General features: G+C 44.3%; 1 protein-coding gene across 5 annotated transcripts in view; it reads left to right on the top strand.

Annotated features, from left to right (window-relative positions):
* The window catches only part of ELMO1 (engulfment and cell motility 1), a 395,377-nt gene that overhangs the window by 119,173 nt on the left and 256,859 nt on the right, over nucleotides 1–19,345 (top strand). For all 5 annotated transcript variants that reach the window (XM_075586635.1, XM_075586631.1, XM_075586632.1 and 2 more), the window contains 3 exons: nucleotides 2,026–2,061; nucleotides 16,628–16,727; nucleotides 18,597–18,748. In XM_075586635.1, coding sequence (XP_075442750.1) covers nucleotides 2,026–2,061; nucleotides 16,628–16,727; nucleotides 18,597–18,748 — 288 coding nt within the window. The remainder of the gene's footprint in view (nucleotides 1–2,025; nucleotides 2,062–16,627; nucleotides 16,728–18,596; nucleotides 18,749–19,345) is intronic.

The following is a 19,345-nucleotide window of genomic DNA, read 5'->3' as shown; positions in this document are numbered from 1 at the left end:
GTTTACAATGTTGGTATTGATTTGCGTTCCTCCAATGCAGTGCTGGGAGATGGAGCCAGTGAGGAAAACTCCTGTGAGCACAGCATTTTGGTGTTCCCGTTGAAAATATCACTTGCTTTTTTTTTATTTATTATTTTGAATTTTTCGAGTACGCTTGACTGTTCTTTTAAAATGCGTGACAAAATTATACATAACTGGTTGCTTTTATTTTGAGGGTTATTCACTAAACGGTTGTAGTGCTAATCTCAGGTGGTTATTAAGTTACTTTTTGACTGGAAACATTGGTTTGAGCTGGAAATATGACCGCTGTTTTTGGACATGCTGCTTATTTTTGATTGAAAGCTGAACATATCTTTCTAAAGCAGCAGCTGAAAAGTGGTTCCTTCTTGCTTCTGTCAGGTGTTTCCTGACATTTCCTAAAGACGAATGTCATCATTGAGTACTCGGTCTCTTTGCCATCTGAAACATTGTCGCATATACAGCAGGGCCCCGCTTCTCAGCGCTCCGCTTTTCGGCGATCCACCGATACTGCGGCATCGAGAAGGGGGCCGCCATCTTGGATTCTCAGTCGCGCATGCGCAGAATGGGCGGTTGCACCCGGCGTGCATGCGCAGACCATCGTTCTACATACTGTAGTTTGCGCGCGCAGACCATCGGTCGCGCATGCGCAGAACGGCAAAAATGCCGATTTGCGCATGCAAACAACTGAAAATCGCCGGATCCGCTTTCCGCCGATTTTCACTATACGGCGGGACCCTGGAACGGAACCCGCCGTATACCCGGGGCCCTCCTGTATAACATTGTTTTACCACATAACCTAGAGAAGATAAACGGCATGAATGCATTTCTTATGACAAAACTAAAAACTGCTTTGGGATTTTAGGTTTCTATTTTGAATTGAGTAGAAATAGCCGTGTTAGCCCATTTGCAATAGTGCAGAGTAAATGATTACTTCAGTATTAGGCAATACCTTTTTTATTTGGAGTAACAATTGATATTATAAGACAAGCTTTCGGGAGTTCTCTCTCCTCCTCAAGTCAGCACAATGAATTAACGCAAGATTTCATGAGTTTAACACAGATGTAAAATCCAAGATAATCTAAAGCAGATGAAGTAGAGAAGGGCTGGCAGAGGGGATAGTAAATAAACATACAGGACTATAAATGGATGAACAGGACAGTGATAAATAGGACCATCCATCAGCGGTGTGCAGGGGGGGAGAGGAGACTAATTGGAAAATTAACAGAGGTAGGGAGGAACATTACAAAAAAATATGATGGTGTGTTAGAAACCTCATGTCAGCATGAAGTCCTCTTGTTTTAATGTCAGAGCATTATCATTTTGAGTTCAAATGTTTTCCTTTGTTGAGTGCTTTTTTTCTATTCAGAACTCCGAGCACACTCTGATTTGACATTCCAACAGGTCACAAATGTAAAACTGTGGGTAGCATTTTTTATTCGCTGATGTATATTTCTTTCCTCCTTTAGGTCTGCGGGTTTCCCACCCTCTCCCCCCCCCCCCCCCCTTCCTATCTTGAGTCCTAAAGTGCATAGCACTTATTTTAAAATGATTTCACATTATTATTGACATTTTGTTTTTATATAATATTAATAATAGATTCTTTTTCAGCTGCGAGAGAACCTCACACACATGTGGTTTAAAGTATATTAACCTGATTTATAAGTGTTTCAGTCTTCTTTCAAATGTAAAATTTTATCATATTTTCTTCCCATTCAAAAAATTCTGTTGCTTGAGATGCAATCAGAATATATATCAAGTTAATCTGTTTTTTTTATTTTTTAAATCCAATTTATCGTGCTAATGTCATTTGTATTTTTCTTCAGTCACATTAAAGAGTCAGTGGTATTGATTGAAGTAAAGAATAAAAAAATACTATATATCATTTTGTATTTTTTTTGTAAGTAGTCCTAGACCTCTCTATGACTATCTAAATAATGCCTAGTAAATAGAATGTGTTTAACTCTTTAAATTGGACTAATGTATATTGTTTCTCCATTTTTGCAGACGATATCAGAAATTACAGAAGATTATGAAGCCCTGGTAAGGATCTGCTTTTACCATGACTTGCTCTCTTCATTCTGCATGCTGAATGTAGCTCCCTTGCCCTGTGTATACTATATGTCTATGTTCTTCTATGCTTATTCTGAACTGGAGAAAACAATGGCAAACTATGTTCCATTTCTGCATGAAAGCTGCTTGGATTTGGGCTCTTGGTTTGTAGCAAAAATGGGGGTAATCAGCGCATTAATATAGGCAGTGGGCTCAGCTGGTTACCCCTATTTCGCGTTGGGGATGAAGGGGTTAATTCTATATGCATGGCTGTCCCCATTTTGCAGGCTAATCTCTACCTGCAGTGAAGTGCCTTTCTGTTGCTGTTTTAAAATGTACAGTCCGGATGCTATTTTTTTGTCTGCCTGCCTTTGTAAGGCAGTAAGGACCAAATGTTATGCATACAGGAGCCCCCTGTTGGGATGAAAGATCCCAGATTCGTAAAGTGTCACTTAATCAGGATGTTTATGAGTAGCAGACCCTGTTACTCCTCCTGGATATTTCACACCTCGGGACCCAAACTCCAGACTTGCGTCCCCAGAAATGAGTGGCCCCTTTTTACTTAGCAGTGCTACCAAGCTGCTTACTGAGCATGCTCAGAGATACCTGAGCTGGCTGTAGGACTGGCCCATGTGACCTGGCAGGTTCTGATAGGAGGAAGATAATTCCTTGCCAATGGGATGAGGCTAATGTATCCCTTCACAGGCCCTTGTCCTTAAAAAGGCCTGTACCCCTCATTCCTGTGGGATTCCTGTGTTATTGCTGTTGCTGTTACCTGATTTCTCCAAGCGGATAAGACCTAAGTACAGCGGCTACGATTCCAGAACGCAAGGGGTAAAAAACATCGCAACAAGGATACTTGCCCTGCTTCAGGATTTCGTTAGCCCTGGGGATTCCAGCAAATCCCAGAGAACCAGAAAAGACTTTGCACATTCACAGAAGGATTGGACTGGCTATTTATTTGGCAATTTGCAAAAGGACTAAATTTTAAAGGACAATCTTCTGGTGCTTGGGCACCTTTCTGGGTATTATCCTCTATTTCTCTACCCGTGAGTGTAATTATTAAGTTATTCTGCAGTTGTCGTGTGTTTGCCTATCAAGGGAATAAATCTCAGTTTATTTTGCTCAACCTGTTCTGCTCAATCAGGACCCACGAAATATAAATGTGTTATTAAGCGCGTCTCCCGTGACATGGTGTTTTCGTTCTTTCCCCTTCGTTTCACTATAATGTTTTCTGTGATAAATCCAGTGCTACAGTGTTTGTAATCGTAGGTGTGATTGTTTGCCTGTTCAATTTAGTAATGGCATTATCTGCAGAGTAAACGTTGTATGGTATTGAGATGGAGGGAAGTTTGGGAAAGTAGTGTGGGAAGTGTATTTGCTTTTCCCTGTTATTTCTCTATACTGTACAGTGGAGGTTTTTATTTGACTTTACTTTAATTACCGATTCTAACCTTGGGATGCTATTATTATTATTAATATCATCAACATGTTCTGCAAAGCTCTGTAGGGGTTTAGGAGAAAAGTCATAACATAAAAGTATTACTGTGAGGATAACCTGCATCTCTGCCACACACACAGATAACAGGTTATATGCATATTTTCAGGGGGTCTAGTCAGCCGAATATGTGACGCAGCACAATGTTTTGGGGATCTGAGAGCTTTGTCAGGTGTGGAGCGTGATGAAGGGCCTCAGACCTCCAAACATTGTGCTGTTCCACGTCATCTGCTGAATAAAACCTCTTTACCGTGAATATATTGGTAAATATTAATCATATCCCCGCTTAGATGGCTCTTTTCTAATGGAAACAATCCTAGTTTGGAAAGTCTTCTCTCATAAATCAGTCCTTCCATGCCCTTTATTAACTTCATGGCTCTTCTCTACGCTTTTCCCAATCCCTAATGCCTTTTCTATGGAGATGTGCCAAAAAGTATACTCCATATTCAAGGTGTGATCTTACTGAGGATTTTTACAGTGGCAAAATGATACTGTCCTACCTTCCAAAGATACCCAGTTAGGGACATATGTATCAAGGCAAAAGCAATGCAATTCTTTGACAAAATAACTGCACTTGGTCTGTTTCTAATTTGTATGTGTAGCCAAGTGCCCCTGGCTATAGCCTTCTACTGGCCTCAAAACTAGAAGTCCTGATAGGAACAGGCAGTGTTGGGGTTAAACTCCTGCTCAGGACCTAGCCTGCAGTTGCAGCCTGGATGGGTACTATGATGCGTATCCAGGGGCAGGCCTAAACCGGCAGTTACTGTCATACCTGGGGAGTGTACTGACTGGGTCACATGTATATGGTGTGAGGCCAGTACCTAGACCTGCCCTGTTCTGTTATGGGGCAGGGTTACAAACTCTTCACCCCGGCTATAAAAGCTGACACTCTACCAAATTGTGTGGTGATGCAACAGTGTGATACCCTTCTCCCTGCAAAAGGGTTAAGGAGATTAGATGGGGCTCTGGAGCATCAAGCCCCTGGGGTATTTTCCAGTGCTGGAGGATAACCATGCTGTCATGCAATAAAGCTACAGTTGGACCCACTATGATGTGTAGTTATTGGAGAGCAGGATTGCCCCGAGGACCATCCTTCATCCAGCAGGATCCTTATGGGATGGAGGCGCTGCATAGTAGAACTAAGAGAAAGCCTGCCCTGTTGCTGCTCCCAAATGACACCAGCTGAGTCCTCAGGCCTTCTGTACCCCACAGATGAGCTCACAGCATCAGGGAACACACCCATGTAGTGGCCATATCTTCTGTGAGGGGGGGGGGGGGGGGAGAAGAGGGGAACGTCCCTTTGAAACCAATATATTTTTTTCTTTAATACAAATGGTGCACTTATTTTGCCACAAAATTTCCCCACTTTCCCCTTGCTACATATGTCCCTTAATATACTAATAGTCTTTGTATGTATGTCTTTATTTATATAGCGCCATTAATGTATATAGGGCTTCACAGCAGTAATATACATGACAATCATCTAAATAACAAATAATATAAATAACACAAAGGGGAGAAGTGCTTCAGTGATTAAAATAACATTTAGGAAAAGGAGTTCCTGCTTTGAAGAGCTTACAATCTAATGTGTTGGTAGGAAGAACATACAGAGACAGTAGGAGGGTGTTCTTTGCAGCTATTGTCTGACATTGAGTAACTCTGTGCCTAGGGCATACTTGAAAACGAGAGGTAAATCTCAATGTATTACTTCCTGGTAAAATATTTTATAAATAAATAAATATTGCTAATCCTGTTGTCTAAATCTTTCTCCATCAAGAATTTACCTAGTTTTGCCCCATTTCGCTTGTACTGTAGGTAGCATGCCTATTCTTGCTTCCCAAATGCATTTATCTGTATTAAACCTCATTTGCCATTTACCTGCCTAAGCTTCTAGTTCATCCAAATCCTGTAGAGAAAGTACATCCTGCTCTGATTTGATCTGGTTTGTTCCCACCATATTTCAGTAATACCTATCCTATATTAATCTTTCTGGCTATTATTTTAAACTCCCCCATTATGTTCAGCCAGGCTTCTTGCATTAGCAAGCATGCACCAGTCTGTGCTATTGGTTTGGATGCTACACTATCTGCCAGCTTAACTGATCCTGCATTTCTCCTCCCCATGCACTTCAATCTTTATAGTATCTGTATTTAATATGGGTGCCTTGCCCCCTCTTCACCTTATCACCCATATCAAGTTTCCAGTTCCTATCTATTCTGTCTAGCCCATTTCTATTTGCTTGTGATAACTTCTAATAGTAAATCATGAGAGTTCTTTAAACGTGTAATTAGGGCAGCCTTACAAATAGGATTCACTTCTTAGGAGCCAGATGGAAAAAATAGTGACCCACAACAAGTTTAAAAGGGATATTTAGTAACATGGTTGACATATGGACAACAACTGAGAGGGATGATTAACACGCATAGACAATCCATCAATCCAATAAAAAAAAAAAATACAAAAAATCGGCACGGCCGTAGGTAAACGCTTCTGCTGCACTGGTCAAAACATTAAAGAAGTTGGTCACCCTAATGAAAGGAAACTTCAAAACCTGTAGAAACAGAAAACGATGGGAATATGAGCTCATGCAAAGATTTGGCACTCTACGTACAGACTTAAACAGGGATAATGGATTCATGTTACATTATCCTCTACCTCTCATTGTCTTAGATTGTACTGTTCTTACCACTATCTGCATTCCATGAGAGATTTTTCTGCACCAAATGTGCAGAGCACTTCAGAAGGCCTCCCTCCACAAATGCTCAGACAGTTCACACCTCCAACTAACTTTATAACTCCCCTGCATTTCCGTGCAACACTAACCATTTGCCAGACACTGTCCCTGTATAAATATAGCTTACTCTATCAGCTTCTATTGCAGATTCTATTGTTCCGGAAAGCTTGCACTCTTTTTTTTATGCATCAGCCATTAACCCTTTAGGTGCTCCTGGACGTAGTGTCCTAACACTGTCTCAGTGTCTCTCCTGTGGAAATCCCTCTCCTGGCTTCCTATTAAATCCAGTCTTACAAAATTCTCCTCCTCCCTTTTAAGACTCTACACACCTCTGCGTCTCCATACTGTACATCTCAGCACTAACATTTGCGTTCTGCTCAAGGATGTCTCCTGTCTACCCCTTTAGTATATAAAACCCTCTCCCGCCTAAAACCTTTCTCACTCACTGCCCCATACCTCTGGAATGTCCTTCCCCTCAATATCCGACTGGCACCCAGTGTCTCCACCTTTTAATTTCCATCTTAAAACACACCTCTTTAACGAAGTATATGGGTAGCTCCTGTGGCTGATACTATACATCGCGTATGCACTGACCCTGGCCCCTTGCAGACACACGTACCAGAACACCCTACTTCTGTCTCTGTAAGATCTCCCCACTTACCACTTAGATTCTAAGCCCTTCAGTGCAGGGACTCATTTTCCTATTGTTATTTTTGTGTGTTAAAGCAGGGGTGCGCAAACTAGGGGGCCCGCAAAATTATCTGTGGGGTGTGGTGAATACAGAGGCCTTATGCTCTTCCCCATGAGGTTCCCTTACCTTGTCACTGGTGGCTTCTGGCGTCGCATCCCCATGGTAACGCAGCGCCAGAAAACGCAGAAGACAAGGTTTGGGGTGGAAAGCAGGAGAGAAGAGCAGGCAGGGGGGCACAGACGAAAAAGTTTGTTATATTATTATGTCACGTGTGTTAGCGCGTCACTGCAGTATGTACATGGATAGTGCTATATAAATAAAGACATACATACGTCACGGACTGGCACTCTGTGATGTAGTGATTACGCCCTGTATTTCTATGGAGCGCAAGACGTGATCTGCCCAGTAATGAAATGGAGAAGGACGATTCCTCTTCTGTTTGCTAGAAAAGGGCCGCCGTGGTCACATGACTGTAGTGTGCCAGAGGGGCCACGGCACTTAGGTACCACGACTCCTCTGGCACTCGCAGGGTTAAATGTATCAGTTAGATACTTACTTTTTACTACAGAAGCTTTTCTGTCTACTCTACAGCCTAACAGAGTACCATCCTATACAGCAGCGGTGCACAAAGTGGGGGCGCGACCCCCAGGGGTCGCGGGAGATTGTGCTGGGGGGGCGCGGGCAGTTGCAGAGGCCCTGCGCTCTTCCCCCAGGCATTTAAATTAAATGGTGGGGGATCGCGTGAGGCCCCTGCAACTGTTTACTTACCGGGATTCAGCCGTATGTGTTGCGTCGCCATGGCAACACCATGTGAACTTACGTCACATGCCCACGCAGCGTCATCTGACGCGGATGAAGGAAGGCGGGGGCGCGAGAGCCGGGGGCAGAGAGACAGGCAAAAAAGTTTGCGCTCCCGTACTATACAGAGTAGACAAGGAATGGCCAACTCCAGTCCTCAAGGGCCACCGACAGGTCAGGTTTATTTTTTTTTTTAACTTTATTTTTTTTTATTAATCAGATTTTTGGGGGACAGGGAGGGGCAGGTATGGGGACATTTAAAGACAATAATACATATCATAATAAAGATACAGAATGACAAAAATAATCAAAACAAAAGGGGTTAGGTACATTTCAGGAGCAACTTCATGTAAACATACTTAATTGAAAGGTTGGTACTTTGAATCGTCACGATCACACTCTTTCTGAACACATGTCAGCCACAGCCTGATATGTTTTTCTTGGGTACAAAGTTTGGTGGACCCTAGCTAGGGAAAAAAAAAAAAGCTGTGTGTGCTGTGCACGCGCATAGTAAGTGAAATTTCTTTGACTTTTGTCACAGAAATTGTATTTGTGTTGGTGATGTTTTAATTAAAAATCAAAATACAATTTCTTTTACAAAACGCAAATAAATTTGGACTTAGAATGTGCGTGCTCGGCACACATCCCCTGTATTAGCTATTTGCACTAAGCGTGAATTCCTCGTGCGTGTGACTGTGTGTGCGCGTGTGACTGTGTGTGGGTGCGTGTGACTGTGCACCTCGCATCACCCTCCTGCACCTCGCATCACCCTCCTGCACCTCGCATCACCCCCCTTCACCTCGCATCACCCCCCTGCACCTCGCATCAAACCCCTGCACCTCGCATCAAACCCCTGCACCTCGCATCAACCCCCTGCACCTCGCATCAACCCCCTGCACCTCACATCACCTCCCTGCACCCCCCTGCACCTCACATCACCCCCCTGCACCTCACATCACCCCCCTGCACCTCACATCATCCCCCTGCACCTCACATCACCCCCCTGCACCTTACATCACCCCCCTGCACCTCACATCACCTCCCTGCACCTCACATCACCCCCCTCCACCTCACATCACCCCCCCCCCACCTCACATCACCCCCTGCACCTCACATTACCCCCCCTGCACCTCACATCACCCCCCTTGCATCTCACATCACCCCCCTTCACCTCCTCACATCACCCCCCTTCACCTCCTCACATCACCCCCCCTTCACCTCCTCACATCACCCCCCTTCACCTCCTCACATCACCCCCCTTCACCTCCTCACCTGCACCTCCCCTCACCCCCTGCACCTCCGATCACCCCCTGCACCTGCGAGCACGGCGGCAGAGCAGTGAGGTAGGAGGAGGGATGGGCACAGGTTGTGTTGCCCCGCAGTGCCGGGGATCAGGGCAGGGAGGACGGCACATACAGCGAGGAGGCCCATGTGAGTGTGACGGCCCCCCCCCGGGGAAGAACACCATGATGCCGGTGGGGGGTGTGGGGGGAGGAATAGAGGGGGTAATTGGGGGGAGAGGGGTGGGGGAAGGTTGAGACGCGGCCGCACCGGGCCCGCCGTATACGTGGGAAGCGGCGCGCTCAAACCCCCCCCGCTTCCCACTTTACCCGAGCAGAAGCCGGGAGTGCACAATAACGTCTGTGTGCGCATGCGCGGCACATGCACCCACCGGGGGCAGATAGTGGCTACCCCCTCCCCACTCCCGTGGTGATTGGAGTCACTGGCGCCATCGCGCATGCGCGGCACGGCAGTAGGCAGCGGGCGGGGACCGGCGGCCGTTATGAGCGGCGCCGCCGGCTATCGCCGCCGCATGTCAGCGGCTGTGTGGGGGTTGCGGTGGCCATTAGGAGCGGCGGAACGGGTGTGAAGTCAGTGTTGGGGTCGGGCTGAGCCAGAACACAGCCCGGCCTCAACTGCCAGCACTGTCACATCCGTTTCATTTCTGTCTCCACAATCCATTTTTGCCCCATCACGAATGAGGTGCCACTAAATAAGTTTCACTTCAAAAAACCCTATTGGGGTACTAGGCTGCCTGGTGGAGTCTGATAGCACAATCACAATACCCAGAAGTGGTATTTCTTTCTCACTAGTAGGGATTGAAATGAATAAATGGGTCGACAAGCTAACATTTTAACAGGGAGGGGGACGAAAATATGTGCTTGCACGTCTTCGAGCCATATGATAGCGTGTTATCCTGACTCAGGAGAGGCGAACATATTTTTACATCTAAATATTCAACATATTCAAACCATTTACAACTAACATGTACATTCATCAAGTTATTAAAGCTTGTTAACTTAATAATACAATACCGAATGACGCCGATATAGTCCTTCAGTACAGTACAAACAACTGGTTGTGCTACCTATTTCAGTTCCAACGCAGCCCAACCATGCATTCCGGACCAAACCAGGCATCTGTCCGACTGTCCCTTCCACAATGCTGTAGGACCAGTTGTTATCATGCTGCTCTCTTCGGGGAAATCCGAGGGCCTGCCGATGGAAAAACCTCGGGAGCCTTAACCGAAGTCTTATGAGTTATTATTTTTACCTGTTGTCACATCCTTGAGCACTTTATTGTTTAAACTTGTTTAGAGTTTTGAAGCTCACCTAAATCCAAATCGGGCTCTGTTCCTTGGGCGAAACGGGTCTTGTAGATGTATTGGTTGTATCCGTTTGTACGTCTATGCCCCATTTTTTCAGCAGAGCATCACCTTCGGTCGGATCTTTAATGGATATTTGTGATCATTTGTATAAGTTAATCAGTCTAAACGTGAATCCCCATTTAAATTTGATCTCATGTTTCCATAATAGTTCTGTAACTTTACCCTACATCTGCTTAAGGTTTTTGGGGATATATCTGCATAGATCTGAATGCGTGCGCCCTCAAACTCGATGGGTGGGTGATTCCTCGCGGCCGCCATTATGATTTCTTTTGACTGGAAGTAGTGTAGTCTGGTAATTATATCTTTCACGCTGTCTAGTATCGTGGGTCTTGCCCTCAGGGCCCTATGCGCCCTGTCGAGTTGAAAGCGGGATTTATCCAGGTCCGGAGTCAAGGACCGAAATAGTCTTAGGAGGTATGAATCTATATTGGGGGTAGACTCTGGTACTCCCCTAACTCTAATGTTGTTCCTCCTTGAATGGTTTTCGAGATCTTCCTGACCTTCTGCTAATTCTTCCACGCGATCTCTGAGGATCTTTCTCACTTGGTCAGCCAGTTTTTGGGCTTCTAGAAGTTTGTCTACTTTTGTCTCAATTGTATCCGTTCTTTCTCCCAGTTTATTAATGTCTTTATGTATTCCTCTGAGGGCCACCTCCAGTTCTGTATGGAAAAGGCCCTTGATGTTATCAAAAAAATCTTTAATGTCCTGTTTAGTGTGTAGAAGAGAGGAGGGTGTGGTCTCCATTTCGGATTCTGTTTTGGCCTTTCGGGAGTCACTCTGCTATATCGCATTGCCGGGGTTTTCTCGTCGCTTGAAGTATTGTTTAACTTCTTGTGAGGCAGAAGGTTTCTTGGTCTTAGCAGGTGGCATGGTCGGGTTCTCGCTATGTTCCCCTTCCTTATTATTGAGGTGGGCCAGCTGGATAGATCAGTTTGTCGGTTTGAGTTATATTAATTCCCTTGAGTTCGTGAGATTTTAGGCTATATGGCAACCATCTTGTTCAATGCTGAGCATGTGTCTGTATGTATGTCTTTATTTATATAGCGCCATTAATGTACATAGCGCTTCCCAGTAGTAATACACGTGAAAATCATATAAATAACAAATAATACAAATAACAGGTCATGGGAATAAGTACTTCAGACTTAAAAGTAAAATTTTGGAAGAGGAGTCCCTACTCCGAGGAGTGTACACTCTAATTGGTAGGTAGGAAGAATGTTCAGAGATAGGAGGGCATTCTGGTAAGTGCGTCTGCAGGGGCCAAGCTTTATGTATCATGTGTCTAGTATTATCCACGGTGCTACTCATATGCTTCTTTAAGCAAGTGTGTCTTAAGGTGGGTCTTGAAAGTGGATAGAGAGGGTGCTAGTCGGGTATTGAGGGGAAGGGCATTCCAGAGGTGTCGGGCAGTCGGTGAGAAAGATTTAAGGCGGGAGAGGGCTTTAGATTCAAAGGGTGTAGAGAGAAGACATCCTTGAGCAGAACACAAGTCAGGATGGTGCATAGCGAGAAATTAGGGCTGAGATGTAAGGAGGGGCAGAAGAGTGTAAAGCTTTAAAAGTGAGGAGGAAAATTGAGTGCGAGATGCGGGATTTGATAGGAAGTCAAGAGAGTGATTTCAGCAGGGGAGACGCTGAGACAGATTTAGGAAAGAGTAGAGTGATTCTGGCAGCAGCGTTTAGGATAGATTGTAGGGGAGACAGGTGAAAGGCAGGAAGACTGGACAGCAGGAGGTTACAGTAATCGAGACAGGAGAGAATGAGGGCCTGAGTCAGAGTTTTAGCAGTCTAGCAACAGAGTAAAGGGTGTACCTTAGTTATATTGCGGAGGAAAAAGTGACAAGTTTTAGAAGCGTTTTGAATGTGAGAGGAGAATGTGAGAGAGGAGTCGAGTGTGACCCCTAGGCAGCGTGCTTGGGCTACTGGGTGAATGATAGTACTTCCCACAGTAATATGGAAGAAGGTAGTAGGGCCAGGTTTGGGAGGAAGTATGAGGAGCCCTGGTTTTGCCATGTTACAGTATGTTTAAGTCGGCAGAGGGCCATCCAGGATATCGCAGAGAGACATTCAGAAACTTTGGTCTGTACAGCAGGTGTAAGGTCAGGGGTTGAAAAGTAAATTTGTGTGTCGTCAGCATAGAGGTGATATTTAAACCCAAGAGATGTGATTAGGTCACCTAGAGAGAGTGTGTACAGAGAAAAGAGAAGAGGTCCCAGGACAGAGCCCTGGGGTACTCCCACAGAGAGATTGATAGAGGAGGAGGTGTTAGCAGAAGAGACACTGAAAGTACGATGGCAGAGGTAAGAGGAGATCCAAGAGAGAGCTTTGTTCCGAATACCAAGTGTATGGAGAATGTGAAGGAGAAGAGGGTGGTCCACAGTGTCAAATGCTGCAGAGAGGTTGAGTAATATGAGCAGAGTGTAATTACCTCTGTCTTTGCCAGCATGGAGGTCATTGGTTATTTTAGGGAGGGCTGTTTCAGTCGAGTGAGCAGTGCGGAAGCCAGATTGTAGAGGGTCTAGGAGAGAATAGGTGTTTAGAAAATGTTGCAAGTGAGAGAATACAAGATGTTCAAGGACTTTAGAGACAAAAGGCAGGAGGGAGACAGGTCGATAGTTAGAAAGACAGGTAGGGTCAAGCTTGCTGTTTTTGAGTAATGGTATAACTGTTGCATGTTTGAAGGAGGAGGGAAAGGTACCAGAGTAGAGGGAGGAGTTACAAATGTGTGTGAGCATAGGTGTTATAGTAGGAGCAAGAGGTTTTAGGAGATGGGAGGGAATGGGGTCAATAGGGCAGGTGGAAGAGGGAGAAGAGGAGATCAGCAGTGACACATCCTCCTCTGAGAGTGGAAAAGAGTCGAGGAAGGCAGGAGGAGAGTTAAGAAGCGGTGTAGGATGGGAGGAGGAAACAGAGGGGATGTTCTGATGTATGGATTCCACCTTTTCCTTAAAATAATCAGCAAAGTCCTGAGGTGAGATGGAGGAAGAAGATGCAGCTGAGGGTGGTTTGAGTAGAGAGTCAAAGACAGAGAAGAGTTGACGTGGGTTAGATTTGTGCGTGTTAATTAGTGAAGAAAAGTAGGTTTGTTTAGCTTGAGAGAGGGCAGAGTTAAAACAGGATAGCATAAATTTGTAGTGAAGGAAGTCTGCGACATTTCCTCCAGAGGCGTTCAGATGAACGAGTGGAGGAATGCAGCATGCACATGTGGGAAGCCACAAGTGCCTGCTAAGCCCCCGCGTCTCAAATTTCTGGGGATCGGGCGGCCCACCACAGCTCCTCACATCTCACGGCCCCTTGCCACTGTGGGGCCAGTCATCCGCTTTTGTTATGGGAGCAGTGTCTGTGCCCCAGATGGAAGCAGGATTCACTATCCACCTCTGTGGTCGCGGTGAGTAACTGGATGGGGCAGGGAGGGTGAGCAGCTCCCGTGACGGTCAGGGCCTCCTGATTCAGCTCCTTCAGGCCCAGTGCCCTCCCACCCCTTCTGCCGGCAGGCCATCAACCCGCAAGAGACCTCGGGAAGAAGGGTAAGTCAGGCACAGGTGAGATGGGCCCCGGTTAAAGCCACCTGCGCCTCCTCCCCACACTTTGTGGAATCTAATGCCACTCTGCTGCTACAGGACCTACCGGCCCCTCTCGCTGCCTGATTATTTATATATTGTCTGTACTATGTATACCCCAATAGGGTGGAAAAGGCTGGATGGAAATGGGGGACCCAAGATCGCAGCTATAGCGTGTCTCCGTCTTACTCCGTGGCCTGTTAGAGGTGAGCAGTTAGTGACTGATTCAGCCTCTCTCTTACTGTGCGTCTCTTACAGACAAGTAGACCCCCGATAAGTTTTACACAGCAGTTAGTCTGCCGCGGCAAATTTTGAAAGCATCTCGGGGAAATCTCGAAAACCAATTCGGTAAATGATCGGATAACGGCTGCTGCATGTATATATAAACACACTTTTCTGTTTGTTTTTTTGCATTTCGAAAGGGGGAAGGTAAAGGATATGGAAAACACATTCTTGTTTACTCCATCTCAGTTTTTATTTATTCATATTTAAGTGCTTTAGAGAAAAATATTTTCAAAGATTTTGACATAAGCCGTATAAGCCATTTCCACACGAGTTATAAAGAAACTGCTGTTTTTTCTTCATTGAAATTCTTTTTATCTCAGCACTGCAGTGACATCTGCTGGGAAGAAGCATGATTTCACCTGTTGAGCAAGGTATTGAGTTCATTCATTTGAATAGAGCCCTGACCTTGACGAGCAGATTAACAGGCTATTGAATAGAAGCCCTAGAATATATAAGTGGTATACTGCTACATTGTTACCCTATATTTTTGGTTGTGGTCCTTAACGATTGCCACTTATTATTAATTACAACATCATGCAGGTCAGTATTCCCTTTTAGGACAGGGCCGTTTTTTTCTCTCCTTTTAATATGTGTGTAACCCTGCTTTTCCCCCCTCCCCCAGACTCTACGGTGATGTCTAGGGTGCATGGGGGCAGATTACATGCGGTGTGGTGCGTACCTGTGAGGAACAGGAGGGCCTGAGCTTCCCGCGATGATGTGGGGGAGCCAGGACCGGGCTTCTGGGGTGATAGCCTCCATGATCTCTTAGTGGTGCAGCGCCTCCATCTTCTATACTCCCAGGAATATGGGACAGGACCGGTATAGAAGAACCCCTTGGGTCCCAGGGTAGTACTTTCCAAGACACACACAGTCTTTACGGATGAAGAATAGTCTTTTTATTTGACAAAGCAACAATATCCCAACGATAGTGGCTTCCAATAGCCGCAACACAATAGCCAGGACGGGTTATACTCCACTTGCCTTCGCCCAGCTAATTCCTCCTCTCCTCCCCTCCAAGTACTCCTCCGGCAGGATGGTCTGAGTTAGGTCTTCAATACCCTGTGGCCCACCCCAGAGGTTAGCCTCGCGGTGGGTCTTGGATTCTCCCCATCACCCCGGCAGGGGGGTGAGGGCATTGGTCCACCAAGTCTATAATTCTATTAGCTCTAATAACAGACGCTGACTCTTTCTGCTCTTCTCTCTCTTGCACTCTGTGCAGGGGGGAACCGTAGTCTCCCCCAAATCCTCGGGCCTATCCGCAGGATTTCGGGACTCATATCCTATTAGCGGCTCTGCATACTCCCGGCATAACCAACCGGCAGCTCCAGATGCTTGGTATCACTATCAACTCTCTCGGACTAATCTCGAACGAACAACAACTACTCTCCGGAGTTGGCTGCTAAATATAGAGCTAGCCCCGCCCCTTGTGATGTCAACAGGACCTCCCCTCTTGCTCATGCCTGCAGCAGAGTCCAGGCCTGCGTCTATCATTCAGGATAGGGCTATGAAGGGGGGAAAACCCAGGATGATTACTGGTGCCTGATCTTAACAGGGCTTACCACAGCAGAAGGAAGATAGGTATAGCCTGGGCTGTTTACAGGGGGCTACATGTGCATCAATACAATCCACACAATGATGAGTAATTAGCTAAGTTGCCGGTCAATCCGTTCTCCTGTGATCGATCAACGAAGAATCGGTTAGATAAAGCACTATTTTTGTGTGAAACGTGTAGGAGGGTTCACACCTCCTTTTCTTTGTAATGTTAGACAATAAATATTTTTTTATTTTTATACTACCTGTCTCTCTGTCTTCATGGGCAGTGCGCTGCTTTGTGCATTTTTGCATTTTTTGTTGATCTTCAGGATATGTTTGAGTTTCTGCCTGCTTTCTCTGCTCGATAACACAGTGATACCGTTCTACTCCCCTTGTAGCTGTCAAACTGGTACTGCTATCTTGTTAATGCATTTTGTCAACAGTGCTGACTTTCCTCGTTATTCTCACCTGATGATTCTTTGTTTTGAACCTCACAAATGTTGACATGTTCTGAACAAATAGCAATATTTACTGTACAAGTTCCGTGATGGTGTTGCATGGAGCGTGTAAACTATTTGCTTTTACTACAATACCTTCATTTCAGGGTTGCATGATGTTTCTGCTCAACTGTTGGCACACTCTTCGATGCCCGGCTTCCACCTCTTAATGTCTGCCTGGCTTCAGCTTTTCACGTGTCTTGTTTTATAAAGACTTCCATTGCAGCAATTAATCTGTAACAATGACACCTGTCTCAAAGCTTAAAACCAATGTTAACTCTTTCTCTCTTTCAGTTTTGGAGAAATGCTGTCCTTTACATTGACTGCATTTGTGGAGCTGATGGATCATGGTATTGTATCGTGGGACACCTTCTCTGTGGCGTTCATTAAAAAAGTAAGTCTGCTTGTGGAACCAACATCCGTTTAGTGTAGGGAGTGTTACATATTGGAATTAACACCAGCTTGTTGTAGGTACTGATATGCTCCAAACTATCATCCCACATTCCAACTATATCTTAAAATCAACATGATGTGTGTGAGCTGGTGTCATATTGGTTCCAACATATTGTATTTTTTAATTTTTTTCATTGATTTCATGTCATCAATTTATGATCTACATTGATAAAAGCGATCTAAGAATGGGGAATGATATCCATTGGCAAAATATCTTTTTATCAAATTATTTCAATGTTCCATTCCTGTTTATTTTTCTATTCTCTCTACCGTCTGGCCAGCTCCATATCATTTGTGTGTTTTTAATCAGTTTGATGCATGAGCTTTTTGCAGTGTAAATTTTCTGCGATCACATATTTAGCCAAAGCAGACCAGTTCAGCTTTTATTGTGAAAACATCTCATAAATGCACTGAAAGCGTTTAGCCCCAAACATGATCAACAATGGCCCGGCACAGTGCCTAGGTGGGATTGCTGCTTTATTGTGCACATCATTGCAATGCCCTTTTTTTCAAGTTAGGGAGTGCATGTTTTGTAATTCCATTAATGCATAAAGTCCATGTACAGAAATGAGTCGGAGGCCACCCCATACGCCAGGTAGCCAGTCCATTTTTGCTTTCTATTCAAATCGCTTTCATGTTGGTCACATGCCTCACTGTGAAATCACTCAACAGTTCTCTGTTTTTTAAACATTTTGTTTCTCCTCTGTCTATCAAAAATGGCAACTATGTGATTTTCCAAGTGCTGCTACTGTAAATAACTTGGCCAACTGCACCTTTGGAATGTTTACTGCAATTTTCCCACATGTTACAGTACATTTGAGCTGCTTACTAAACAAACGCAGTTTTATATACTGCTATACAGTATGCGTTCGTGATCTTTTCACTTGTGTTTCCAGACCTGAATGTGAAAAGCCACAAAGCTTTGCGTAAGTTACAAAAACAGCTATTAAAATTGAGAGGAAGTGTGTGAGAGGAAATTCCTTTGGCTTTTCGTTTTATTTGCAGATTTCAATTTGTTAAAGTTTAACTTCTAGAAGTTAAACTTTATTTAAGTCCCTGGGATACAGATGCTAAAACCAAATTAAATGTTTTGGTCATCCATAGATTTTAAGGGCCTCATGCAGAGAGCAGCGCTAACAGGAAAAGCGGCATTTTTTGGCGAAATCTGCCTTTAGAAAGGCAGGTAATGGCGAGTGTAGAAAAAAGCGCCATTTTTTTTTTTTTTTAAATCTCGCCGCGCGGCTGGCGAGAACCTAAATCTCGCCAGTTTTTAAAAGGTCCCTATTCAGAAAGGGACGATCGCCATCTAGCGGCTGTTCGCGCCAAAAACATGGCGCGAAATTCAACAATTAGCTCCGCCAACTAAAGTTGGCAAGAAGCTGGAGCTCGGCGGCCATAGGGGAGAAAAAAAAAACGGCGAATTTTTTCTAAGACATTTTAGCAGCGCGCATCTCTCCATTTTCAACTGGACACACGCATTCACCTTCCTGCATATGGAGAAAAAATCTCCCCATTAAAGGTACATTTTATTTCCCTCGCCAATAATTTCCAGCGCTGCTCTCTGCATAGGCCCCTAAGTTTCATTGGTTTATTCATACCTCACCAATACCAACATTCAGACCAAAATCTATCAACTTCTGTATGTTTTTAAAATTGGATAAGTGTCCTCAAATCTACAAAGCAATTTTATGTGGTACTATATGAAATCAATGTATAGGACTTAAAGCCACATTACAGCTTATATTTCAGCCATTTTACCGTGCCTAGAAACCTTTACATAAATACATATACATCATGTTTCATTTTGCAGATTGCAAGTTTTGTGAACAAGTCAGCGATGGATGTCTCAATCTTGCAGAGGTCACTAGCCATCCTAGAGTCAATGGTTCTGAACAGCCATGATCTGTATCAGAAGGTGGCTCAGGAGATCACCATTGGACAATTAATTCCACATCTTCAGGGGTAAGTGCAAACAAGCAAGCAGGATGGTATAACAAAATGTGAAACCCCTCTTATTTTATATACTGTATATTTATGTTGGCTCGGTGCAAATATGGAATTTCGGCATGTTCTAAATATATATTTACCATACCGTAGACGGTATGCATTAGTTGAAGTGTTGTACTAAGCTGTAGTAGTGTACTAGATTTCAAGATATTTTAAACTTTTTTACCATTGAGGCAAAATTGTTTGGACCTCATTTTAGAAAGCTTTATACAAAATTATGCTCTTAGAAGTTTAAAAAAGAAAAGGGAGAGATTCCTTTTAAAGATGAGTCAATTTTCTTTAAAACTGTAAGTCTGTAAATATAAAACTAGCGATAAAGTATTTCACTTTTGAAAATACTATGGTACTATGTGCCTTCCAAGTACTTTTGCTCTTCGACCATTGCATGCAAGTTGAAATCTCGGAGATGATAATGGAAGTGTTAAAACTTGCTCCTGGAATTCAGTTCTGATGGAGAGTTGAATTGTGCTGATTTTATAATTCACAAGTCTTGAGTTTTCTCAAACATTCTACCAACTGTAATCGTGATTTGTCTTTGTTTTAAACCAGTGC

Source organism: Ascaphus truei, chromosome 2, assembly GCF_040206685.1.
Source record: "Ascaphus truei isolate aAscTru1 chromosome 2, aAscTru1.hap1, whole genome shotgun sequence".
Taxonomy (NCBI): domain Eukaryota; kingdom Metazoa; phylum Chordata; class Amphibia; order Anura; family Ascaphidae; genus Ascaphus; species Ascaphus truei.
This window is presented reverse-complemented; position numbering and strand designations above follow the sequence as displayed.